We start from the raw sequence: 27,878 nt of genomic DNA, 5'->3' as shown, positions 1-27,878 counted from the left end.
TGACAGCGCAGATGTGCACTGCGCACACAAAGACCCTAGCTGACGCTGACTGACGGTGTCAGACTACAGTACAATTCAGCTAATACACAATAGAAGTAGTATATATAAACAATAGGAGGACGGGTGTAGCACTAACTGGAGGGTGCTGACAGTGCAGATGTGCACTGCGCACACAAAGACCCTAGCTGACGCTGACTGACGGTGTCAGACTACAGTACAATTCAGCTAATACACAATAGAAGTAGTGATATATAAACAATAGGAGGACGGGTGTAGCACTAACTGGAGGTTGCTGACAGCGCAGATGTGCACTGCGCTCACTAAGACCCTAGCTGACGCTGACTGATGGTGTCAGACTACAGTACAATTCAGATAATACACAATAGAAGTAGTATATATAAACAATAGGAGGACGGGTGTAGCACTAACTGGACGGTGCTGACAGCGCAGATGTGCACTGCACACACAAAGACCCTAGCTGACGCTGACTGACGGTGTCAGACTACAGTACAATTCAGCTAATACACAATAGAAGTAGTATATATAAACAATAGGAGGACGGGTGTAGCACTAACTGGAGGGTGCTGACAGCGCAGATGTGCACTGCGCACACTAAGACCCTAGCTGACGCTGACTGACGGTGTCAGACTACAGTACAATTCAGCTAATACACAATAGAAGTAGTGATATATAAACAATAGGAGGACGGGTGTAGCACTAACTGGAGGGTGCTGACAGCGCAGATGTGCACTGCGCACACTAAGACCCTAGCTGACGCTGACTGACGGTGTTAGACTACAGTACAATTCAGCTAATACACAATAAAAGCAGTGATATATAAACAATAGGAGGACGGGTGTAGCACTAACTGGAGGTTGCTGACAGCGCAGATGTGCACTGCGCACACTAAGACCCTAGCTGACGCTGACTGATGGTGTCAGACTACAGTACAATTCAGCTAATACACAATAGAAGTAGTGATATATAAACAATAGGAGGACGGGTGTAGCACTAACTGGAGGGTGCTGACAGCGCAGATGTGCACTGCGCACACAAAGACCCTAGCTGACGCTGACTGACGGTGTCAGACTACAGTACAATTCAGCTAATACACAATAGAAGTAGTGATATATAAACAATAGGAGGACGGGTGTAGCACTAACTGAAGGGTGCTGACAGCGCAGATGTGCACTGCGCACACTAAGACCCTAGCTGACGCTGACTGACGATGTCAGACTACAGTACAATTCAGCTAATACACAATAGAAGTAGTGATATATAAACAATAGGAGGACGGGTGTAGCACTAACTGGAGGGTGCTGACAGCGCAGATGTGCACTGCGCACACAAAGACCCTAGCTGACGCTGACTGACGGTGTCAGACTACAGTACAATTCAGCTAATACACAATAGAAGTAGTGATATATAAACAATAGGAGGACGGGTGTAGCACTAACTGGAGGGTGCTGACAGCGCAGATGTGCACTGCGCACACTAAGACCCTAGCTGACGCTGACTGACGGTGTCAGACTACAGTACAATTCAGCTAATACACAATAGAAGTAGTATATATAAACAATAGGAGGACGGGTGTAGCACTAACTGGAGGTTGCTGACAGCGCAGATGTGCACTGTGCACACTAAGACCCTAGCTGATGCTGACTGATGGTGTCAGACTACAGTACAATTTAGATAATACACAATAGAAGTAGTATATATAAACAATAGGAGGACGGGTGTAGCACTAACTGGACGGTGCTGACAGCGCAGATGTGCACTGCGCACACAAAGACCCTAGCTGACGCTGACTGACGGTGTCAGACTACAGTACAATTCAGCTAATACACAATAGAAGTAGTATATATAAACAATAGGAGGACGGGTGTAGCACTAACTGGAGGTTGCTGACAGCGCAGATGTGCACTGCGCACACTAAGACCCTAGCTGACGCTGACTGACGGTGTCAGACTACAGTACAATTCAGCTAATACACAATAGAAGTAGTATATATAAACAATAGGAGGACAGGTGTAGCACTAACTGGAGGGTGCTGACAGCGCAGATGTGAACTGCGCACACAAAGACCCTAGCTGACGCTGACTGACGGTGTCAGACTACAGTACAATTCAGCTAATACACAATAGAAGTAGTGATATATAAACAATAGGAGGACGGGTGTAGCACTAACTGGAGGTTGCTGACAGCGCAGATGTGCACTGCGCACACTAAGACCCTAGCTGACGCCGACTGATGGTGTCAGACTACAGTACAATTCAGCTAATACACAATAGAAGTAGTGATATATAAACAATAGGAGGACGGGTGTAGCACTAACTGGAGGGTGCTGACAGCGCAGATGTGCACTGCGCACACTAAGACCCTAGCTGACGCTGACTGACGGTGTCAGACTACAGTACAATTCAGCTAATACACAATAGAAGTAGTATATATAAACAATAGGAGGACGGGTGTAGCACTAACTGGAGGGTGCTGACAGCGCAGATGTGCACTGCGCACACTAAGACCCTAGCTGACGCTGACTGACGGTGTCAGACTACAGTACAATTCAGCTAATACACAATAGAAGTAGTTATATATAAACAATAGGAGGACGGGTGTAGCACTAACTGGAGGGTGCTGACAGCGCAGATGTGCACTGCGCACACTAAGACCCTAGCTGACGCTGACTGACGGTGTCAGACTACAGTACAATTCAGCTAATACACAATAGAAGTAGTGATATATAAACAATAGGAGGACGGGTGTAGCACTAACTGGAGGGTGCTGACAGCGCAGATGTGCACTGCGCACACTAAGACCCTAGCTGACGCTGACTGACGGTGTCAGACTACAGTACAATTCAGCTAATACACAATAGAAGTAGTATATATAAACAATAGGAGGACGGGTGTAGCACTAACTGGAGGGTGCTGACAGCGCAGATGTGCACTGCGCACACTAAGACCCTAGCTGATGCTGACTGACGGTGTCAGACTACAGTACAATTCAGCTAATACACAATAGAAGTAGTGATATATAAACAATAGGAGGACGGGTGTAGCACTAACTGGAGGTTGCTGACAGCGCAGATGTGCACTGCGCACACTAAGACCCTAGCTGATGCTGACTGATGGTGTCAGACTACAGTACAATTCAGATAATACACAATAGAAGTAGTATATATAAACAATAGGAGGACGGGTGTAGCACTAACTGGACGATGCTGACAGCGTAGATGTGCACTGCGCACACAAAGACCCTAGCTGACGCTGACTGACGGTGTTAGACTACAGTACAATTCAGCTAATACACAATAAAAGCAGTGATATATAAACAATAGGAGGACGGGTGTAGCACTAACTGGAGGTTGCTGACAGCGCAGATGTGCACTGCGCACACTAAGACCCTAGCTGACGCTGACTGATGGTGTCAGACTACAGTACAATTCAGCTAATACACAATAGAAGTAGTGATATATAAACAATAGGAGGACGGGTGTAGCACTAACTGGAGGGTGCTGACAGCGCAGATGTGCACTGCGCACACAAAGACCCTAGCTGACGCTGACTGACGGTGTCAGACTACAGTACAATTCAGCTAATACACAATAGAAGTAGTGATATATAAACAATAGGAGGACGGGTGTAGCACTAACTGGAGGGTGCTGACAGCGCAGATGTGCACTGCGCACACTAAGACCCTAGCTGACGCTGACTGACGATGTCAGACTACAGTACAATTCAGCTAATACACAATAGAAGTAGTGATATATAAACAATAGGAGGACGGGTGTAGCACTAACTGGAGGGTGCTGACAGCGCAGATGTGCACTGCGCACACTAAGACCCTAGCTGACGCTGACTGACGGTGTCAGACTACAGTACAATTCAGCTAATACACAATAGAAGTAGTATATATAAACAATAGGAGGACGGGTGTAGCACTAACTGGAGGTTGCTGACAGCGCAGATGTGCACTGTGCACACTAAGACCCTAGCTGATGCTGACTGATGGTGTCAGACTACAGTACAATTCAGATAATACACAATAGAAGTAGTATATATAAACAATAGGAGGACGGGTGTAGCACTAACTGGACGGTGCTGACAGCGCAGATGTGCACTGCGCACACAAAGACCCTAGCTGACGCTGACTGACGGTGTCAGACTACAGTACAATTCAGCTAATACACAATAGAAGTAGTATATATAAACAATAGGAGGACGGGTGTAGCACTAACTGGAGGTTGCTGACAGCGCAGATGTGCACTGCGCACACTAAGACCCTAGCTGACGCTGACTGACGGTGTCAGACTACAGTACAATTCAGCTAATACACAATAGAAGTAGTATATATAAACAATAGGAGGACAGGTGTAGCACTAACTGGAGGGTGCTGACAGCGCAGATGTGAACTGCGCACACAAAGACCCTAGCTGACGCTGACTGACGGTGTCAGACTACAGTACAATTCAGCTAATACACAATAGAAGTAGTGATATATAAACAATAGGAGGACGGGTGTAGCACTAACTGGAGGTTGCTGACAGCGCAGATGTGCACTGCGCACACTAAGACCCTAGCTGACGCCGACTGATGGTGTCAGACTACAGTACAATTCAGCTAATACACAGTAGAAGTAGTGATATATAAACAATAGGAGGACGGGTGTAGCACTAACTGGAGGGTGCTGACAGCGCAGATGTGCACTGCGCACACTAAGACCCTAGCTGACGCTGACTGACGGTGTCAGACTACAGTACAATTCAGCTAATACACAATAGAAGTAGTATATATAAACAATAGGAGGACGGGTGTAGCACTAACTGGAGGGTGCTGACAGCGCAGATGTGCACTGCGCACACTAAGACCCTAGCTGACGCTGACTGACGGTGTCAGACTACAGTACAATTCAGCTAATACACAATAGAAGTAGTTATATATAAACAATAGGAGGACGGGTGTAGCACTAACTGGAGGGTGCTGACAGCGCAGATGTGCACTGCGCACACTAAGACCCTAGCTGACGCTGACTGACGGTGTCAGACTACAGTACAATTCAGCTAATACACAATAGAAGTAGTGATATATAAACAATAGGAGGACGGGTGTAGCACTAACTGGAGGGTGCTGACAGCGCAGATGTGCACTGCGCACACTAAGACCCTAGCTGACGCTGACTGACGGTGTCAGACTACAGTACAATTCAGCTAATACACAATAGAAGTAGTATATATAAACAATAGGAGGACGGGTGTAGCACTAACTGGAGGGTGCTGACAGCGCAGATGTGCACTGCGCACACTAAGACCCTAGCTGATGCTGACTGACGGTGTCAGACTACAGTACAATTCAGCTAATACACAATAGAAGTAGTGATATATAAACAATAGGAGGACGGGTGTAGCACTAACTGGAGGTTGCTGACAGCGCAGATGTGCACTGCGCACACTAAGACCCTAGCTGATGCTGACTGATGGTGTCAGACTACAGTACAATTCAGATAATACACAGTAGAAGTAGTATATATAAACAATAGGAGGACGGGTGTAGCACTAACTGGACGATGCTGACAGCGTAGATGTGCACTGCGCACACAAAGACCCTAGCTGACGCTGACTGACGGTGTCAGACTACAGTACAATTCAGCTAATACACAATAGAAGTAGTATATATAAACAATAGGAGGACGGGTGTAGCACTAACTGGAGGGTGCTGACAGCGCAGATGTGCACTGCGCACACTAAGACCCTAGCTGACGCTGACTGACGGTGTCAGACTACAGTACAATTCAGCTAATACACAATAGAAGTAGTATATATAAACAATAGGAGGACGGGTGTAGCACTAACTGGAGGGTGCTGACAGCGCAGATGTGCACTGCGCACACTAAGACCCTAGCTGACGCTGACTGACGGTGTCAGACTACAGTACAATTCAGCTAATACACAATAGAAGTAGTTATATATAAACAATAGGAGGACGGGTGTAGCACTAACTGGAGGGTGCTGACAGCGCAGATGTGCACTGCGCACACTAAGACCCTAGCTGACGCTGACTGACGGTGTCAGACTACAGTACAATTCAGCTAATACACAATAGAAGTAGTGATATATAAACAATAGGAGGACGGGTGTAGCACTAACTGGAGGGTGCTGACAGCGCAGATGTGCACTGCGCACACTAAGACCCTAGCTGACGCTGACTGACGGTGTCAGACTACAGTACAATTCAGCTAATACACAATAGAAGTAGTATATATAAACAATAGGAGGACGGGTGTAGCACTAACTGGAGGGTGCTGACAGCGCAGATGTGCACTGCGCACACTAAGACCCTAGCTGATGCTGACTGACGGTGTCAGACTACAGTACAATTCAGCTAATACACAATAGAAGTAGTGATATATAAACAATAGGAGGACGGGTGTAGCACTAACTGGAGGTTGCTGACAGCGCAGATGTGCACTGCGCACACTAAGACCCTAGCTGATGCTGACTGATGGTGTCAGACTACAGTACAATTCAGATAATACACAATAGAAGTAGTATATATAAACAATAGGAGGACGGGTGTAGCACTAACTGGACGATGCTGACAGCGTAGATGTGCACTGCGCACACAAAGACCCTAGCTGACGCTGACTGACGGTGTCAGACTACAGTACAATTCAGCTAATACACAATAGAAGTAGTATATATAAACAATAGGAGGACGGGTGTAGCACTAACTGGAGGGTGCTGACAGCGCAGATGTGCACTGCGCACACAAAGACCCTAGCTGACGCTGACTGACGGTGTCAGACTACAGTACAATTCAGCTAATACACAATAGAAGTAGTGATATATAAACAATAGGAGGACGGGTGTAGCACTAACTGGAGGGTGCTGACAGCGCAGATGTGCACTGCGCACACAAAGACCCTAGCTGACGCTGACTGACGGTGTCAGACTACAGTACAATTCAGCTAATACACAATAGAAGTAGTGATATATAAACAATAGGAGGATGGGTGTAGCACTAACTGGAGGGTGCTGACAGCGCAGATGTGCACTGCGCACACAAAGACCCTAGCTGACGCTGACTGACGGTGTCAGACTACAGTACAATTCAGCTAATACACAATAGAAGTAGTGATATATAAACAATAGGAGGACGGGTGTAGCACTAACTGGAGGTTGCTGACAGCGCAGATGTGCACTGCGCACACTAAGACCCTAGCTGATGCTGACCGATGGTGTCAGACTACAGTACAATTCAGATAATACACAATAGAAGTAGTATATATAAACAATAGGAGGACGGGTGTAGCACTAACTGGACGGTGCTGACAGCGCAGATGTGCACTGCGCACACAAAGACCCTAGCGGACGCTGACTGACGGTGTCAGACTACAGTACAATTCAGCTAATACACAATAGAAGTAGTGATATATAAACAATAGGAGGACGGGTGTAGCACTAACTGGAGGTTGCTGACAGCGCAGATGTGCACTGCGCACACTAAGACCCTAGCTGACGCTGATTGACGGTGTCAGACTACAGTACAATTCAGCTAATACACAATAGAAGTAGTGATATATAAACAATAGGAGGACGGGTGTAGCACTAACTGGAGGGTGCTGACAGCGCAGATGTGCACTGCGCACACTAAGACCCTAGCTGACGCTGACTGACGGTGTCAGACTACAGTACAATTCAGCTAATACACAATAGAAGTAGTATATATAAACAATAGGAGGACGGGTGTAGCACTAACTGGAGGGTGCTGACAGCGCAGATGTGCACTGCGCACACAAAGACCCTAGCTGACGCTGACTGACGGTGTCAGACTACAGTACAATTCAGCTAATACACAATAGAAGTAGTTATATATAAACAATAGGAGGACGGGTGTAGCACTAACTGGAGGGTGCTGACAGCGCAGATGTGCACTGCGCACACTAAGACCCTAGCTGACGCTGACTGACGGTGTCAGACTACAGTACAATTCAGCTAATACACAATAGAAGTAGTGATATATAAACAATAGGAGGACGGGTGTAGCACTAACTGGAGGGTGCTGACAGCGCAGATGTGCACTGCGCACACTAAGACCCTAGCTGACGCTGACTGACGGTGTCAGACTACAGTACAATTCAGCTAATACACAATAGAAGTAGTGATATATAAACAATAGGAGGACGGGTGTAGCACTAACTGGAGGGTGCTGACAGCGCAGATGTGCACTGCGCACACTAAGACCCTAGCTGACGCTGACTGACGGTGTCAGACTACAGTACAATTCAGCTAATACACAATAGAAGTAGTGATATATAAACAATAGGAGGACGGGTGTAGCACTAACTGGAGGGTGCTGACAGCGCAGATGTGCACTGCGCACACTAAGACCCTAGCTGACGCTGACTGACGGTGTCAGACTACAGTACAATTCAGCTAATACACAATAGAAGTAGTATATATAAACAATAGGAGGACGGGTGTAGCACTAACTGGAGGGTGCTGACAGCGCAGATGTGCACTGCGCACACAAAGACCCTAGCTGATGCTGACTGACGGTGTCAGACTACAGTACAATTCAGCTAATACACAATAGAAGTAGTTATATATAAACAATAGGAGGACGGGTGTAGCACTAACTGGAGGGTGCTGACAGCGCAGATGTGCACTGCGCACACTAAGACCCTAGCTGACGCTGACTGACGGTGTCAGACTACAGTACAATTCAGCTAATACACAATAGAAGTAGTGATATATAAACAATAGGAGGACGGGTGTAGCACTAACTGGAGGGTGCTGACAGCGCAGATGTGCACTGCGCACACTAAGACCCTAGCTGACGCTGACTGACGGTGTCAGACTACAGTACAATTCAGCTAATACACAATAGAAGTAGTATATATAAACAATAGGAGGACGGGTGTAGCACTAACTGGAGGTTGCTGACAGCGCAGATGTGCACTGCGCACACTAAGACCCTAGCTGATGCTGACTGATGGTGTCAGACTACAGTACAATTCAGATAATACACAATAGAAGTAGTATATATAAACAATAGGAGGACGGGTGTAGCACTAACTGGAGGGTGCTGACAGCGCAGATGTGCACTGCGCACACTAAGACCCTAGCTGACGCTGACTGATGGTGTCAGACTACAGTACAATTCAGCTAATACACAATAGAAGTAGTATATATAAACAATAGGAGGACGGGTGTAGCACTAACTGGAGGGTGCTGACAGCGCAGATGTGCACTGCGCACACTAAGACCCTAGCTGACGCTGACTGACGGTGTCAGACTACAGTACAATTCAGCTAATACACAATAGAAGTAGTGATATATAAACAATAGGAGGACGGGTGTAGCACTAACTGGAGGTTGCTGACAGCGCAGATGTGCACTGCGCACACTAAGACCCTAGCTGACGCTGACTGACGGTGTCAGACTACAGTACAATTCAGCTAATACACAATAGAAGTAGTGATATATAAACAATAGGAGGACGGGTGTAGCACTAACTGGAGGGTGCGTGCGCACGCACACTAAGACCCTAGCTGACGCTGACTGATGGTCCCTAAACACAGAGTAGAGTACAGTGAGTGAGTACACACAGTACTACTCAGGGCCGGCCCGCCCATGAGGCGGGGTGAAACTTTTGCCTCAGGCGGCACTTCTGGAGGGGCGGCAGCCGCCCGTCTGTGTGTGTGGGGGGCCGCCCGAGCTGGAGGGGATAGCGGGCAGGAAGGGGGTATTGGGCCTAGCGGCGGGGAGGGGGGTCGGACCCCCCCCTCCCTCGCCTGGGTCCCCCGTCCTCCGCTCCCCTCCAGCTTTAGAAGTGAGGTCGCTGGCTGCAGCTATATTGTAAGAGGCAACGGGCGGGGAGGACTCACCTCTTCCTCGTTCCAGCCCCAGGCCTGCGCTCCACTGACGTCACTTCCTGCTACGCCGCAGGAAGTGACGTCAGTGGAGCGCAGGCTCGGGCTGGAACGAGGAAGAGGTGAGTGATCCCCGCCCGTTGCCTCTTACAATATAGCTGCAGCCAGCGACCTCACTTCTAAAGCTGGAGGGGAGCGGAGGACGGGGGACCCAGGCGAGGGAGGGGGCGGTCCGACCCCCTCCCCGCCGCTAGGCCCAATACCCCCTTCCTGCCCGCTATCCCCTCCAGCTCGGGCGGCCCCCCACACACACACGGCTTGGGGGGGGGGAGGGGCGGCGATTTTTTTGAATTTTGCCTCAGGCGGCAAAAAGTCTAGGGCCGGGCCTGGTACTACTACTAACTAAACGATAGAAGAATCGAGCTAAATAGTAGAACAGGTGTGACTAGATTACTGAGAGGCAGATACAGCAGGACAGGTATAGCAGTAAAGCTGGGCCTTGCTAACTACAAAATAGTACAATAATCTATCTAACACAGAAGTAGTAGTACAGGAGTAGAGTAGGACAGGTGAGAGCACAGGTAAGGTAGAGACTAGAGCACAGCGCAGGGCAGGCTGCCTTGCCTAGGCACAGGGCCTAGCTGCTGGCTGCAAGCCTGCAGCAGCACCAGTGACAGTCTCCCTCCCTAGTCCCTAATCACACTAACTAAACTGCCTAAAATACAATCTATCTACAATACAAAGCAATACAGTTGAATATCAAGTGTTGGAGTGTAAAAACGCTAGGTTTAGAACACAATAAATGCACTTGCATACAGACAAAAAGCACTGGAGCAGTTCTCTCAGTACTATCAGTCAGTAAGTCGCAAGCAGGCCGAGTGAGGCAAGATGGCGTCCGCTATTTATAGAGGGGGGCTTGGCCAGGCTCCCCCTCTGTGATTGGCTGCAGTCAGAGGGCTGGGAGCCCTCTGATTCGCTTGTGAGGACTCGAGGTGATGTCAGACGTGACGCTATCCGAGCTTGTGACGCTATCCGAGCTCGGATAGCTAGGATATCTCCGGATAGCTGCTTGCTATCTGAGTGCGCTCGGATAGCACAGCCCGGATAGCTAATACTATTCGAGCTCGGTATTCGAGTTTGAATAGTGAAAAAAGAGCTAGGATATCCGAGTACCTCGGATATCCTAGCTCAGATGAGCACCACTGGTTGAAGGTGCGGAGAGGACATCAGTCTTTTTTTAAATTAGATTAAAGTGGATAGAAATACACATTATAGAATAACCCACCCCCCTCATCCCCTAAATTAATCCATACAGCCCAGTTTATTAAACCTTCTTTGATTTGTAGTATGTGCAGCACTTCACTTTCTCCATACGTGTGACATCCATTCTCCCTCCTACTATTTTCTCATGTCTTTCCTCATGTCTTTGGTTGGCTTCTACTTCTCTTATAGGGCCATATGCAATTCACTTGTTCACCTGAGTTTTCTCCTAAGAGATAACTTTTCATCTTCGATTTAAAATAACTTTCCAGCACTTTTCAACAAAAAAAGTACCAAAAAGTAGGTGAAAGGGTAATTTCAAAATTATTTTGGAGTATTTTCTTGCTTTCTGGTGGCTCAAAAAAGCATTTTATTGACAAGTTTAAAAATATCACCTAGGTAAAAAGTTAATTGCATATGGGCCATAGACTCTTATTCTGTAGGAGCTTGCTAAGCAACACTCTTCATTGGCAGTCAATATGGATCTGATTAGGTATGCTTGGCACAGATGTGCTATTTTGACCTAAATGATAGCTAATAAAGTTTAATAATTTATTTCACAAACAGTATGCTAATTTTTGCTAAATCTTACAATATTTTCTGTAGTCTTCAATATTTCACTGTTGTGGTGACATTAGCTGTACAATTTTTAATTGCCCTATATAGTTTTTTCCCCCTCAATTTCACAATAAAACTCAATTTAAAAAAAAATGAATATCTTACCGGTCTTTAAAGAAGAATAACTCTCCTCGGATTTGTGAAATTCCATCAAACACAATGTCAGTGGTGCACAGCTCTGGAGTCACAGGACCTTCAGTGGGATAAGGATCGGGCCCAGGTTTTGGTTGGTCTTTACCTTCTCCTCTTCCTGAAAGAAGCAGATTCATAATGAACTAAGCCCCGCAAAGCATTAATTGCAATACTTCAATTTGCATTTTTTGTGTGTATATATATATATATATATATATATATATATATATATATATATATATATATATATATATATATATATATACCCTTATGCAAAGCCTGGTGACACTCCTCCACTAATTTCAGACCCTTAGTGCACTAACATACTTGAACAGAGTAGTTTAAATTTTTTACTTTTTGTTTCCACAACCTAGAATTTGCAGGGTTCCTAATGCTTTTAAAAGAAAAAAAATATCATAAAAAAAATTTAAGTGACTGTCTGAGGGTTAAAAATTCAAAAAGTGAAGTCTTGTACATACGTACAAGGAATGTTGCATGCCAGGGATCAACGACCTTGCAGGCTTGACACTATACAGGAAGGCTAGAGAAGTGTTCTGCTGCTATGCGGGGCAAGGAGCAAGGCTGAAAGAGAGGCACAGGTGTGTTACTTGACACAATTGCGGGTAAAGCAATACAATGGAGAAGAGTGAAACTTCAACACACACAATTGCTAACTTCCAGCTAGAGCAATCTCCTGCCTAGCTGGAAGTTAGATTGCTCTAGCTGGAAGTTAGCAATTGTGTTTGTTGCAGTTGGCATTCAGTTTAGAGGTGGTGGGGGTGAGTTCCCTGGAGGTGAGAGGTCCAGGGCTTGCCCACACTTCCCTTTAGGTATCGCATGGTCGTTTGGGGGCCCCAGCTAGTGAGAGAGACCTGGGGCCCCCGGCTGTCATGCGGACCAGTGTTTGTGATTTTAAATTTCTTTTTTGCAGCTTCCAGGATGCGGTTGACAGGTATTTTGTACTGACATGTTTGCCCGCATTGCGTTAGGGAGGGGACCGTGTGGGAGATGTGCCTACACGGGGCGTCCCTGTAAAACGATGCAGTCTATGATTGCATCCAACCGAAGCCTCCCACCTGAATGCTAATTTATGCAATCCCTGCTAGATTTGGTACAGCAGGCAAAGGGTGTATAACAGTACACATGATTGGCTGCATGGCGTCTGCTGACCAGATAAAGGCAGGAGATTGCTCTAGCTGGAAGTTAGCAATTGTGTTTGTTGCAGTTGGCATTCAGTTTAGAGGTGGTGGGGTGAGTTCCCTGGAGGTGAGAGGTCCAGGGCTTGCCCACACTTCCCTCTAGGTATCGCATGGTGGTTTGGGGGCCCCAGCTAGTGAGAGAGACCTGGGGCCCCCGGCTGTCATGCGGACCAGTGTTTGTGATTTGAGTGAAACTTGTTTGTCAGTTATTTTAACCATTTGATTGCTATGTTGGCTGGCTACTTCTCATGGATGTATCTGTCGTAGGCAGTCAAAGGGTTTACACCATTTTACTAAAGCTTAAGCTGCTTTAGGTAGAGTGACCAGATGTCCCGGATTGCCCGGGACGTGTCCCGGATTCGGGATCCGCTGTCCCAGGCTTAATGAGGTCCCGGGAAACGTCCCGCTTTTAGCAGCGGGACGTCCCGGCCTCGGGACTCTGGCCACTCTCTCCTCAATGAACTGGCAGCGGCGTCTATAGACGCCGTGCCAGTTCATTGCCTGCAGCCCCGCTCCAGCCTCCTCTTCCGGTGTCTGTTTCCGACACCGGCAGGCGAGCAGGGCTACGGCAAGATGGCTGCCGAAGCCCTGTACTGGAGACCTATTTGTGTCTCCAGTACAGGGCTTCGGGCGCCATCTTGCCGTAGCCCTGTCAGCGCGGGAGACTGCAGGAGAAGTAAGACGGTCCCAGGAGCAGCGCGCCAGAGGCCGGAGACTTCTGCCAGGTGAGTAAATGCTTTCTTTTCCAGGTGAAATGTTTGCCCGCATTAGGTTTCTTTTCTGGTGAAATGTTTGCCCGCATTGTTTCTTTTCTGGTGAAATGTTTGCCCGCAGTGCGTTTCTTTTCTGGTGAAATGTTTGCCCGCATTGCGTTTCTTTTCTGGTGAAATGTTTGCCCGCAGTGCGTTTCTTTTCTGGTGAAATGTTTGCCCGCATTGCATTTCTTTTCTGGTGAAATGTTTGCCCGCATTGCGTTTCTTTTTTGGTGAAATGTTTGCCCGCATTGCGTTTATTTTGTACCGACATGTTGCCCGCATTGCGTTTATTTTGTACTGACATGTTGCCCGCATTGCGTTTATTTTGTACTGACATGTTTGCCTGCATTGCGTTTATTTTGTACTGACATGTTTGCCCGCATTGCTTTTATTGTCTGGTGAAATGTTTTCCCGCATTGCGTTTATTTTGTACTGACATGTTGCCCGCATTGCGTTTATTTTGTACTGACATGTTTGCCTGCATTGCGTTTATTTTGTACTGACATGTTTGCCCGCATTGCGTTTCTTTTCGGGTGAAATGTTTGCCCGCATTGCGTTTATTTTCTGGTGAAATGTTTGCCCGCATTGCGTTTATTTTGTACTGACATGTTTGCCCGCATTGCATTTATTTTATACTGACATGTTGCCCGCATTGCGGTTATTTTGTGCTGACATGTTGCCTATTGCGTTTATTTTCTGGTGTCCGGGGTAACTGTTACTGCATTTATTATTTAATGGTCATAGATGACTATGTTTGCTGCTTTGTGGTTACGGTATACTATTAGCATCACACAGTTTCTGCACACCCATGATGCAAAGTCTCGTTTGTCCACATCATGGCGTAAACACTGCTTTCTTATGCCTCGCTGTTACATCATTACGTTAGCTCCGCCCATACAATGTCATGGCCACGCCCATTTTTTCAGCGCGGCGCGCAGCCCCCCCCCAGTCTTCGCCGCTGCGCGCTCCTCAGTCCTCCCCACTTTTCGCCCCCCCCCCCACGCCCCCCTCCCCCGTCCCAGGTTGGACCCACAAAAATCTGGTCACTCTACTTTAGGCCTCCTTAAATCAGAATGCATATATGCTGTAGCGTGTTTAAGGGTGATCTGGCTAGCTATCCACCCACTAAATTACTCATATAAGCCTCAACAATTGTTTACCCATGGCCAGCACCAATGGCATGCAGTTGACCAACTCCCTTCTGTTCTACAATGCATATTTATGTTGGCTTAAAGAGGTACTGTAAGGGTCTAAAGTGCTCACCGCCTGTGTTTATATAATGTCCACATTATAGGGAAAAACTTGGCTTTTATTAGCATTTGTATTGTATTTATTTAGATTTTCCCCTGTAATGTTGAAGCCACGCCCACCAGATCCTCTCACCAGGGCGGAGCAGGTTTGAGTGGCAGCATCACATGGGCCGGGCCAGTGGGGGCAATAGGGGGCATACCTGGGGGGACCTCGGTTTTGGGTAACGCCGCCTCGGCTAACGACGGCGGGGTTGGTGGGGTGGGATCTGTACCTGCACAGAGTGCTGTTTTCTTTTCTACCCCGCAACAGGTTGAAGCGACGGGAGCAGGCCGCGGGAGGTCTGCAACTCCCTCTGCGTCACTGTCCCGCTCGCCATCGATGGAATCTACACCCGGGGATGGACAATCAAGCGTCGCTGTGTCGGGAGGGTCAGGTCCGGACGGCAGGCCAGATACACCTGCGCGTCCTACTGGTGAGTCTTTGCCACTTTGCGTGTCTGTTACGTCACCACAAACACGGGGGTCGGGGCAGACGGGGGGGGGGGGGGCTGGCAGGGTGCGGGGAATTTTAGATGGGGTTAGGTCACTCCTGCAACAGTTAGAGGGGGCGGAGGGGGCAGGTTCAGAGAGAAATTTAGCGGAGGTTTGGTCTCAGGCAAGGGGGGTGTCGGACGAAAGTACGCCAGCAAGCAGGGTAGGGGGTGTCGGGGTCACGGGTAGTTCCAGGGGGGCGGTGGAGGTGTCGGGCGACTCGGTGGAAAAGGCCAAGGAGAAAGCCACTCCAATATCTGACTTGGCAAAAGGGCACGCGTATACGTGCTACGAGGGTCCATTGGGCGCACACTTAAAGAGGGAGGTCCGGGAGAAGATTTGGAACCGGGAATACGTGGATATTTTCACGTTACTGCCATTAGAAAGATTTAATATAGACAGATGGGTAAAAGGAAAGGAACACCGGAAAGAAGAGGACGAGGATAGGCGTCGCTTCCGGTTGATCCCGCGCACGTTCGGAAATTGGCTGCAAGCCTTTAATATCCTAGCTTGTATTATGGGCGAGAAGCACCCAGAGAAGTGTTCAGCACTTTTCTGTTATCTGGACATGATTTGGGAGGCCAATAGAACATACGGGGGCTTGGCATGGCTGCGTTACGATGAGCAGTTTCGGCAACGCATGTCTGTTCAGCCAGAATTGGAATGGGGCCATAAGGATATTGGGATATAGCTGCGAGTGATGAATACTCAGGGCGGCCTATACTCCGGGGTATCAGCGCCTGGCAGCCTGCACTTTAACGCAGGTGGGCAACAGTCCTTTCCAGTTACCGCCCCCGTGTCGGGGGCGGGAACGTCTGGAACAGGGAGGCGTGGCGTGTGTTGGGCTTTCAATGAATCGCAATGTAAGTTCACGGGCAGTTGTAAGTTCAAACACGAATGCTCCGTCTGCGGCGGGTCACATGCAGCGGCCAAGTGCTTCCGAAAAGGACGGGGGAATCCGGGGTTCAGGCGCCCCGATGAAAAAAGGAATGACCCCGGTGAGAGTCAAGGCGATGGAGCCGTGGCTCGCCCGCTATCATAATACGGCGGCAGCAGCTTTGATAAGGGAGGGGTTCTCTTGGGGTTTTCGCATACCGTCCACGGCACAGGCTTCTACGGTGCGTACCCGAAACTTGAAATCCGCTCGGGAGCACGAGGGGGTGGTAAGGGAAAAAATCAGGAAGGAAGTGGTATTGGGTAGGATGGCGGGCCCTTTTGATGATCCCCCGGTTCCTGATTTGGTAGTGTCACCATTAGGGGTGGTGCCGAAGAAGGAACAAGGAAAATTCCGGCTTATACATCACTTGTCGTATCCAAAAGGGGGTTCAGTCAATGATGGCATTGATAAGGAATTATCTTCCGTACATTATGCATCATTCGACACGGCTCTGGCAATGGTGAGAGCGGCAGGAAAGGGAGCATTGATGGCGAAAGCGGATATAGAGTCCGCATTTCGGCTCATGCCGGTCCACCCGGACAGCATGAGGCTGTTGGGTTGCTATTTTGAGGGGGGGTTCTATGTGGACAGATGCTTGCCGATGGGGTGCTCCATTTCGTGTTCAATCTTTGAGACATTCAGCTCATTTTTGGAATGGGTGGCGAAGGAAAAATCGGGGGTCCCAGCAATCACCCATTACTTGGATGATTTTTTTCTGCGTGGGTCCCGGCGGGACGAGGATATGTGAGCTTGCTTTAAGGGGTATGTTGGGGGTGTTTCATGATTTCGGGGTTCCAGTAGCGCCTGAAAAAACGGAGGGTCCAGGGGCGGTTATGAAATTTTTGGGAATTGAAATTGATTCAGTTGAACAGGTATGCCGGTTACCTGCTGAGAAAGTGGAGGATCTACTTGTGGAGGTAGCCAGGGCAGTGGGGGCAAAAAAGATAACGCTGCGGCAGCTGCAATCGCTATTGGGGAAGTTAAATTTTGCATGTAGGGTTTTACCGATGGGCAGGGTATTCTCCAGGCGCTTGTCGTTAGCGACTTGTGGGGTATCCGAGCTGCATCATTTTATTCGTTTGTCTGCAGAGCACAGGGAAGATTTGGTGGTTTGGAGAACCTTTTTATCGGAATTTAATGGCCTGGCGTATTGGCTTGATCCGATGCAGGTTATGGAAAGCTTGGAGCTTTTCACGGATGCGGCCGGGTCATCGGGCTTCGGGGCATTCTTCGGCGGTCGTTGGTGCGCTGAGCCATGGCCTCAACCATGGGTGCAGTCAGAGGTCATTAGGAATCTGGCTTTCTTGGAACTCTTTCCGTTGTGGGTAGCGGTGGAATTGTGGGGGCAGGAATTGGAGAACAAGATGGTGCGTTTCAGGTCGGACAATATGGCGGTGGTGTCTGCGGTAAACTCCCTGACATCTGGTTCACTGCCGGTAATCAAAGTACTGCGGTGGTTCGTGCTGGCGTGCCTGAAGCACAACATTTATTTCATGGCTGTGCATATCCCAGGAAAGGATAACGAGATAGCTTATGCGTTGTCTCGTTTTCAGTGGGATCGCTTTTGGAACCTGGCGCCGACGGCTCAACAACAGGGGGAACCGCTCCCGGCTTACCTGTGGGACGTGATCTGAAGGGGTTATGGCCTTGGATAAGGAACTCTGTTGCTTCAAGCACATGGGTGGCCTACAACAAAGTCTGGACGGAATGGTTTCACTGGCAGCAGGTATGGGGTATGCCCGACTCAGGGCAGGGTCGGGAAGAACTGTTTTTTGTCTCATAGGGCGCTGGATGGAAATGGGTTTATCCCCTGCATCCATGGATAAGAAGGTGGCAGCTCTGGCCTTCTTAGTCAAAGTATGTAGATGGCAGGACTTTACGAAGATTTTCGTGGCAAGGCAGGCTTTAAAAGGCTGGCGTAAAAATCATAAACCAATTGATGCCAGGCGGCCGATAACTTGGGAAATTTTGCAAGGTCTATTTAGGGTCATGCAGGAGGTGGGGGATTCAGATTATGAAATGAGGCTTTTTCACATGGCCTTTGCACTGGCTTTCTACGCGGCCCTCAGGATTAGCGAGGTGGTGAGCGTCAATAAGAGGGGGCAGGGGGGCTTAGAGGCGGAAGATGTGTTTCTAAGGGAAGGGGGGCTGGTGGTGCTTATCAGGAGGTCAAAAACTGACCAGGCAGGGAAAGGGGCGGAGCTTGTACTGCACGAGTTGGGAGGCTGCACGACTTGCCCGGTGCGGGTATGGGAGAGGTATATGGCCATTCGCCCGGCCATGGGAAAGAAATTTTTGGTCCATGAGGACGGGGGGGCCCTATCGCGCTTTCAATTTGTGGCAGTTATGCGGAAATGTTTGGTTAAATTGGGGTTGAACAGTTCAGAATACGCCTCGCATTCCTTTCGAATAGGGGCGGCTACGGAGGCGGCCCGCCTGGGCCTGTCTGCTGATACTGTGAAAAAGATAGGGAGATGGCAGTCGGGTTGTTTTAGGGGGTACATACGACCGGGGCGAGCACAGGTTTTGTAAGGGAGGGGGGATTTGATGGTGCCAAAAGGGGAGGTTATAAGACGCAGGAAGAGGGGAATGGGAAACAGAAGGGGGGTGTTTTTTGAGGGTAAGGCTTTCAATGGGTGTCTTGTGTCATTACAGATCATGGACGTTGCGTGGCCTGGATTTTCGGCCATTCCTATATCTACTGGGCGTCCATTAGAGCTAAGCTGAAACGGAGGGGCTGGCAGATGGGGCTAGATGAAAGCCAGATTAAGGTTTTTTGGTTTGGGTTTAGGGGGATGGTCTGGGAGGAGTTTAGGAGTCAGTTTGAGCGGCAACTCGTAGTCACCCCATGGCCGGACATTTTAGTGATTCATCTTGGGGGTAACGACATGGGGCGCGTCCCGGTGAGGGCTCTCGTCCGGAGAATAAAGAAGGAGTTGGCTGAAGTAGGGGGGCTTATCCCAAAGGTTAGCTTAATTTGGTCAGAAATCATCCCCCGTTTCGTGTGGAGGCAAGCACGGAGCCCAAAGGCAGTGGAAAGGGCTAGGGTTAAGGTGAACCGGGCAGTGTCTAAGTGGATACGGGCTCAGGGTGGCATTGTAGCGTGCCATGTTAGCGTGGAGGGGAAGTCCATGTACTTCCGATCCGATGGGGTGCATCTCAACGATGTGGGGATGGACCTATTTTCTCTGTTACTCGAGGAAAAGATAGAGTTGGCTTTAGAGCTATGGCGGGCGCGCCTGCAGTAAGGTGGTCACTGCAGGCTTGCTGTGGCGGCGGTCCCTCCCCTGGGGGTATTGAATGTGGTAAACATCGGGACCGAGGGGCCAGATGTGTGAAAAAGATGGGGGTAATGGTTGGTGGAAAAAATGGATTTACTGATAACTTGGGGGTGGTGGATGGTCAGGTATTGGGGGGGGTACAGTGGTATAGTGGTAGTGGGAAATAGTGGACGCTGCTGGGTCAAGGAATGCGCTATGCCCTAGGCATAGCAGCATGGTGACCCCTGCGAGTCTCTATGACTTGCACTGGGTGGGGAGGAGAGGGTTAAGTGTTGGGGGCGGGGAGTGTAGAGTGAGGTAGGGACAGGGGGCTGAGCCAGTGCAGGGGATAGGAAGGGCGTAGTGTGCGGAGGCGTCACTACCTCCGAGACTGGCAGCAGGAGTAAACGTCCCACCCGCCCGCCCTGTTTATTTCTTTTATTTGTTTTGGTGGTCAGTCAGTGGGGGAAGGGGTTTGTTATTTTTAAGCTAGCTGCTGCAATGTGTGGCACTTTTTTCTACGGCTGGTGGGAGACATGTGTTCGGGGGTTAGGGGGTAGATTATGGAGGTAAAGTTGGTTTGGTGGTGGGCTAATTGTGTTTTCTATTGCAGATGTCACAGCTTCGGCGGCGGTCCCTCCCCTGGGGGTATTGAATGTGGCAAACATCGGGACCGAGGGGCCAGATGTGTGAAAAAGATGGGGGTAATGGTTGGTGGAAAAAATGGATTTACTGATAACTTGGGGGTGGTGGATGGTCATCGGAAGGAGAACACCAATAACGATGCAAGCCCTTGGGCCTCCCAGGCTAGGAGAGACGGCTGGGAGTTTTGGCTGGCATCAGGATAATTAGTGATGTGATCAGTTGGGGGGCTCCTCGGTCGCCACTAACCTTATATCAATGAGGGGAGGGATGAAGAATGGAGATCTTGGTTCTGGAGGTTGCTAATGTGATGTTAATGTTATGTTAATTTATGTTAATGTGTTATGTATTGTGGTTTGATTTTGTTATGGTGTGTAATGAGCTGTGGCCGACATTAAAATGTATCACTCCAACTACAAATCTGGAGTTGTTCAATTATTGAAGTGTGAGTGGAGGGTAGAGCATGTCGGCCATTGGCTTTATATATATTAAAAAAAAATAAAAAAAATGGGTACTTCGTTATAGGGAGTTTATATTGGGGGGGTACAGTGGTAGGATAGTGGTAGTGGGAAATAGTGGACGCTGCTGGGTCATAGGAGAGTACATCAGGCTGCTCTGATGACAGCAAGTGAGGAGAAACGCAGGGTACGCAGGAGTATACACTGCACTTTACTTTAAGTAGGACAGGAACAGATGCTGCAGGAGGGGGAGTGCAATTGCAATTAGCATTGGGCAAGTAGAGGAGATGCACAATGGCTGTTAGCTGTACTTTATACAAGGGGGGGATGGGGGTTTAAACTGTGGCCACATACATGTAGGGGGATGGATCTCTAGAGCACAGGAATAGTTAAAGAGAACCCGAGATGGAGTCATATGGTGTATTTATCCTACCTGGGTCTTCCTCCAGCCCCATTAGGTGTGGGGGGTCCCTCTCCAGCCCCTCCATTCACTTGTAATAGCTCCTGGTAGTGTGACCACTTGTGGGGTCCTGCTCATGCGCATCACAGCGCACCTGCATCCTCTGTCATGCTCCTGCAGCCGGAAACCTGTGCCTGCGCAGTAAAGCTGCACAGAATGCTCCTGGGCACAGGAGCTTGGTGTGGGGGGTAGGCGGCCATGCCGCGCATGCGCACTACCCCACAACTGCCCAGATTACCAGGAGCTATTGCAAGTGAACGGAGAGGACGGCAAGGGACCCCCACATCTCATGGGGCTGGAGGAAGACCTAGGAAAGTATAAACACACCATATGGGCTGGAACCCACTAGATAGATTTTTTGAGCATTTAGGGAGCGTTTGAAAACGCTAACGTTTTCCCAAAACGCTCAGCTAATGTAAATGGATGGGGCAACTTCCACAGGAGCGTTTGCGATTTGGAAAATCGCAAGCGCAGGACATGCAGCATTTTGGGAGCGTTAGCGCTTCAATGTAAAGTATATAATCGCTGGCGTAATCGCTCATCAAAACCTGCACAGAGCGAATTTGCTAGCGTTTTAAAGTTACTGTACACTGTACCAAAATTAAAATTAGTTGAAAGGACCGATCAGACTTTAAAACGCTAATCGTTAATCAATACACAACTGCTGGCAAATTGATATACTTTTTAAAAACGCTCCCTAAAACGCTCATGAAATCACTTACAAACTGCTCATACAAACCGCTTGCGATTAGCGATTGCATTTTGCAGTGGGACTCCATCCTAGGTACTTTTTAAAAGGAAGCATTCAAGCACATTAAAAAAAGGAGATCTACTTACCTGGGGCTTCCTCTAGCCCCTGGCAGCCGTCCTGTGCCCTCGCCGTATCTCTGGTGGCTCCTGGTCCCCTCCGGTGCAGGACCCCTATAGATGCTCAGCAGATCCTCCTCTACTGCGCCTGTGTTCCGACGTGATAACCTACACGTCGAATTTGCCTACATCCACTGTCAAACGTATACCAGGAGGATTAGGGTTAGGGTTGGGGGAGGGGAAGGGATAGTAAAAGTCTATGGGATGTAGGTTAGTTTGACGTGTAGGATAAAGTGTTGGAGCACCTGCGTGAGCACCACTGTCAATCACGCACAAGTGGTCCTGAGTGTTCTACGCAGGCGCAGAACTATTGCGCTTGCACAGAACACTCCAGACCACTTGTGCATGATTGACAGCGGTGCTCATACAGGTGCAGTAAAGGATGACCTGGTGAGGTCGGTATCTGGACCAGGAGCCACTGGAGGTGAGGCGAGGGACATATCAAAACCAGGGGCTGGAGGAAGCCCCAGGTAAGTAGATTTTTTTTTTTTTTGCGCTCAGATGCTTCCTTTAAGGGAACCGAGCATCTGCAATTACAATTAATTTTTAAAAATGAGCCCTATAATGGAGGTTTATATGAGTGTGCCGGGGGGGGGGGGGGGGGGTTGTTGGGTAAGGCAGCATTACCTATCTATGGTGGCAGTGGTGTAGCTAGAGATCATGGGCCACATAGGAAAACTTTCATGGGGCCCTCAGATGTAGGCACTTGAGCAATGCCACCTGCCCCTACCCCATGGAGTTATTTGGGCAATTTACATTCTCATGCAATCAACACTGCATGTAGTCCATGGGCACTGAGATAGATAAAGGCAGAGGGTAGAGGAACACAAGAAAGTTAATGATGAATACATTAAAGCGGTATAAAACCCTGACATAATATTCAATAAAAACATGTTTTCCTACTTTTTATATGCCATACGGTTATCATATTTGCATTTGTGCATAAGTATTATTATTCACTTAGAAATTATAGATTCCCAAAAGTACAGTTTTTTGCTTTGTGAGCTGACTTTGCATTTTATTAATAACTGGTTTTATTCATTATGTAGTGAAGGCAGAAATGCTTTCAGTGTCTCTGTGTCCAGCAACTTCTTTGCAGTCAGAGAATGTGTCACATTCCTCACTTGATACATTTAAGTAAACATTTAAGTAAACACAAGATAACATCTAAAGTTCAGATGCCTCCACATTTCACTGCACTGAACTTTCAAGCTCTGTGTGTAACCCTTCGAATGCTGGTCTAGTAAAAAAAAAAAATGCTGGTTGCATATAGTATGCTGTAAATAATGTTTTAGAGCAAAGATGAAATGCAGGGTTATATTCTGCTTTAATTAAGTACCAACTGCCCCCCCTCCCCCCTTTGCTACAGGGCCCCATAGCAGCTGCTATGACGGCTATGGCTATTGCTACACCCCTGTATGGTGGTCACTATCTGCTCCACACACTGGCTGCAAAGCGCCTGCATTTAAATTTTCCTGGTGCCATCGTGTGCACACCTGCAGCAATACATGCCAGGTGGGGTAGTCTGTGGATGCAAGTACCTATCTGTACTTGCATCCATAGACTACATATCCCAGCATGCATTGCAGCAGGCGCGCATGGGCAGCCACCAGGAAAATTAAAATGCAGTGCAGTGCAGTCTTTCTGGGGAGAAGATTGCAACCACCATATGGGTGGGAGGCCACAAGAGCAGCCCACCATAGGTATGTAATGTCGCTCTCCCCAACCACCTTGCCTCCCCCATCCCAAAGGCACACTCATACAAACCTCCATAAAGCCTGGAACCCACTGCAAAGCGATATCACTAATTGCAAACGCTAGCGTTTTTAATGAGGATTTTCTGGCGGTAGCGATTTTAAAAAGTGTAAGCTTTTTGCCAGCGATTGTGTAGAGATTTGAGATTAGCGTTTTTAATTGTGATTGGTCCTCTCAATTTTGATTTTATTTTACAGTGCAGTAATTTAAAAACGCTAGCAAAATTGCTCTGTGTAGGTTTTGCCGAACGATTACACCAGCGTTTAAATACTTTACATTGCAGAAACGCTAACGCTAAAAATGCTGCATGTCCTGTGTATGCGATTTGGATGGTTGAGCGTTTAGGGAAATTGCAAGCGTTTTGAAAGGCTCTTCAAAATCCAGAGGATTCCCCCTGCCGAGGCGATTATCGCCCTAGAGGAGATTTTTTTTCCTTGCAGTGACACTTTAAAGAGACTCTGTAACCAAAAAAGTTTCCCTGGGGGGTACTCACCTCGGGAGTGGGAAGCCTCAGGGTCCCAATGAGGCTTTCCCCACCCCTGTAGCTGCAGGCAGTCCAGCTCTGGCTCCCCCTAAGTGTCCGGAATCCTCCCTCGACAAGGCTGATAAGCGCTGATATATTTACCTTCCTTGGCTCCAGCGGGGGCGCTGTTGTAGCTCTCAGCATGGAGATAGGTGGAAATACCCAATCTCTGTCGGGTCTGCTCTACTACGCAGGTGCCTGCGCAGCAGAGCGGGCCGACAACGATTGAGTATTTCCGCCTATCTCCAGGCGGAGAGCCGATACTGCGCCTGCGCTGGAGCCCGGGAGGTAAATATTTACATACCCGCTGTTCGGAGGGGCACAGCGAGACAGCCGTGGGACACAGTAGGACGGGGGAAGCCTTGATAGGATCCGGAGGCTTTCCTCTACCGAGGTGAGTACCCCCCCAGGGGAACTTTTTGTAGTTACAGAGTTTCTTTAACCTGTTTAGATATTTGGACGTGAATTTCCTATTCTAATTCGCGCTCCTGTGCATTCCAAGATGTGAAATGCACGTCCTGCACTTTTGACCCCCTCCACACGCTTGTGCGGGTGCACACGTGGTCTCATAAGCACTCCCTTTCTTCCCGCGCATGCATGCTCATGCGCTCACTTAAAGGGCAACTGAAGGAAGAGGTATATGGTGGCTGCCTTGTTTATTTCCTTTTAAACAATACCAGTTGCCTGGCTGTCCTGCTGATCTATTTGGCTGCAGTAGTGTCTGAGTAACAGAAACAAGCATGCAGCTAATCTTGTCAGATCTGACAATAATGTCAGAAACACCTGATCTCCTGCATGCTTGTTCAGGGTCTGTGGATAAAATTATTAGAGACAGAGGATCAGCAGAGCTGCCAGGTAACTGGTACTGCTTAAAAAGAAATATGGCAGCCTCCATATACCAGTGTTCACTCCCCCGAAAAGTATTAATACCTACCTAACTAATTAACCTCTTGTGTCACCTACATGTAAATGTAGTCTTAAGATCAGTGGACACTTGTAATGGCTGCCGCCCGTAGCAAACGTATGCGATCGGTTTTGAGACCCAATGCTGTACAGATACATTACTGTGTTGTTGCCCAGCAATGTATCTGGAATCCCCAAACTGTGTGCCATAGCGATTGGATCCAATCGCTACAAACGCACAGGCTGGCGATAATGGTATGCCCTGACTCAGATTTACATCACTTGAGTTTATAGGCACAGATGTCCTGGCATCCTAGACTTAGCCCTCCATGAACCTACAAACTCCTGTTGAACCACTGGCTGGACCAGCTGTCACTTCTCCCTTACTTCCCTTGCCTGTCATAGCTACAGGTGTCCCTTTGCATTAAAAAAGTTTTTAGGATAAGCATTGAGGGGTTCTGAGCCAGACAACCAAAACAGGTTTTTATAAAAAAATATCAAAAATGTATTTTATTAAGTATATATAACATAGAAAACATATATATATATATATATATAAAGTAAACACACTATACTTTAAAAAGCAACCAGGTGGCCACCTCAATCGCCTCTCACGCCACAAACTCGTACCCACATTCACAAATAGCCTTAAAGCTATACACCCATACAGTTGCTAGCTAACAAAAAAGGCCTGGATATTGCTATCATCAATCAAGATGCAAAAAAATGCAGTTTAAAGCAGATAGAGCAAGCAAGCCAGAAGAAGTCCAGCAATTGTTGACTGGTATTTGCAGAAAAAGAATATGTGGTGTTTTCCTACAAACAGGGAAAAGGCTTCTGTCAATATGGTATTCACGAGCAAGTAATTAAGAATAATAATCTCCACAGGTAGCATAAGCAGCAAAGTCTTTCAGCATAGGTGGGTCATCAAGCAAGTCAAAGCCAGTTGCACATGCACTGTAGCAAATAAGCTATATAGGCAAGTTGATATAATAGCCCTTCAAAAAGATTCAATTATAGCAGGTATCAACATGAACATCAGCTGTGTTGAGATGACATATGTTACCCATCCTGTGCTTTCTGATCGACATCGGGTCCAGTCATAGGTGACTACTGTCCAGAGGAAAAAAAAAATGTTGATGGAGTCCGCACAAGAGGAGATGCAGTCCTCGGTCGGTGGATCCGGCCTGCAGAGTCCTGTAACTAGCTGGCAATGGATCAGATAGTGATGTCCCACTGTGCTGCGATAGGAGGCAGAGAGAGGAGGCAGAGAGACGAGAGGTGGCTCGTGGTTTGTCACGCCGGAAATCCCGACATGTTTCGCTGGCTAGCGGCCAGCTTTCTCAAGGGAGGCGTAGCTGAATAGCGTCACACTTGTGGTTAGAGTTTTTATAGGATCCGACTCCGGAGCCAATGTGTGACGTGCGCATCACAGCGTCCCGCCCACCGAACGCGCCCCAGTCAGGCCGAGGGAACCAAGAACACCCGCGGATTGAAACTGGGGAGCGGACAGTGGAGGACGCATCCGATCCCACCCTACAACTTCCGCCCAGTGGAGCGCAGGAAAAACAAAAACCTGCGCTCACAGCATGGAGGAAGGGGGGGGAGGATCATTGAAGCGCACCCACCGAGAGCCGGAAACAAAGTAATATCTTCATAGGGTGCAATTCACAGGTAATTCTGATAGTTAAAGTAAATCCTAATAGAGCATAGACTGTCTAAAGCACTGCTTCACGCCCACACATACATAAACCCACATGCATAAACTCTTACAATGGGGAGACCAAAGCAGATGTCACCCATAGCAGCCTGAAACCTTGCTGTCATAATTACATTAAAGGGAACAATATATATACTAAAAGTCCCCATGTGCACATGTGGGAGGTAGTATATGTGTATAAAGATGAACATACATAATTCTTTATATAGAACAGGGAGCAGTAGTCCCTTTGCATTAGTTAGCCATAGGTACCCTCGGGATTAAGCAGCCAGTGGTGCCCTCAACTGAAGGGAGATCTCATCAGGCCACTACTCAAGAAACCATCCTTAGACCCAGATGTTCTAAACAGCTACAGATCTGTCTCAAACCTCCCCTTTCTGGGAAAAGTTATTGAAATGGCTGTCTACCTCCAACTTGAAGCAAGGCTCTCCAGAAACAACATCCTTGACCCTCTTCAATCTGGCTTCAAGAAATATCACAGCTGTGAAACAGCCCTCACCCAGATTTGCAATGATCTGCTCATTGCAAGAGACAAGGGTCAATGTTCCATCCTGATTTTGCTCGACCTCTCAGCGGCTTTTGACACAGTCGATCATGAAATCTTGCTCAACAGGCTACAAGAGTACTGTGGCATAGATGGCATTGTTCTCCTTCCTGGCTGGCAGAGCACAAAGGGTAGCCTTAGGGCCCTTCCTCTCCAACCCTGTACCCCTAAAATACGGTGTACCTCAGGGC

The 27,878-nt window shown here is 48.1% G+C and overlaps 1 protein-coding gene across 2 annotated transcripts in view; it reads right to left on the bottom strand.

Annotated features, from left to right (window-relative positions):
• Window positions 1-27,878, bottom strand: part of MMP2 (matrix metallopeptidase 2) — a 1,058,469-nt gene that overhangs the window by 417,425 nt on the left and 613,166 nt on the right. For both annotated transcript variants that reach the window (XM_068260421.1, XM_068260420.1), the window contains one exon: window positions 11,857-12,001. In XM_068260421.1, coding sequence (XP_068116522.1) covers window positions 11,857-12,001 — 145 coding nt within the window. The remainder of the gene's footprint in view (window positions 1-11,856; window positions 12,002-27,878) is intronic.

The sequence above is a fragment of the Hyperolius riggenbachi genome, chromosome 11 (genome assembly GCF_040937935.1).
Source record: "Hyperolius riggenbachi isolate aHypRig1 chromosome 11, aHypRig1.pri, whole genome shotgun sequence".
NCBI lineage: Eukaryota > Metazoa > Chordata > Amphibia > Anura > Hyperoliidae > Hyperolius > Hyperolius riggenbachi.
This window is presented reverse-complemented; position numbering and strand designations above follow the sequence as displayed.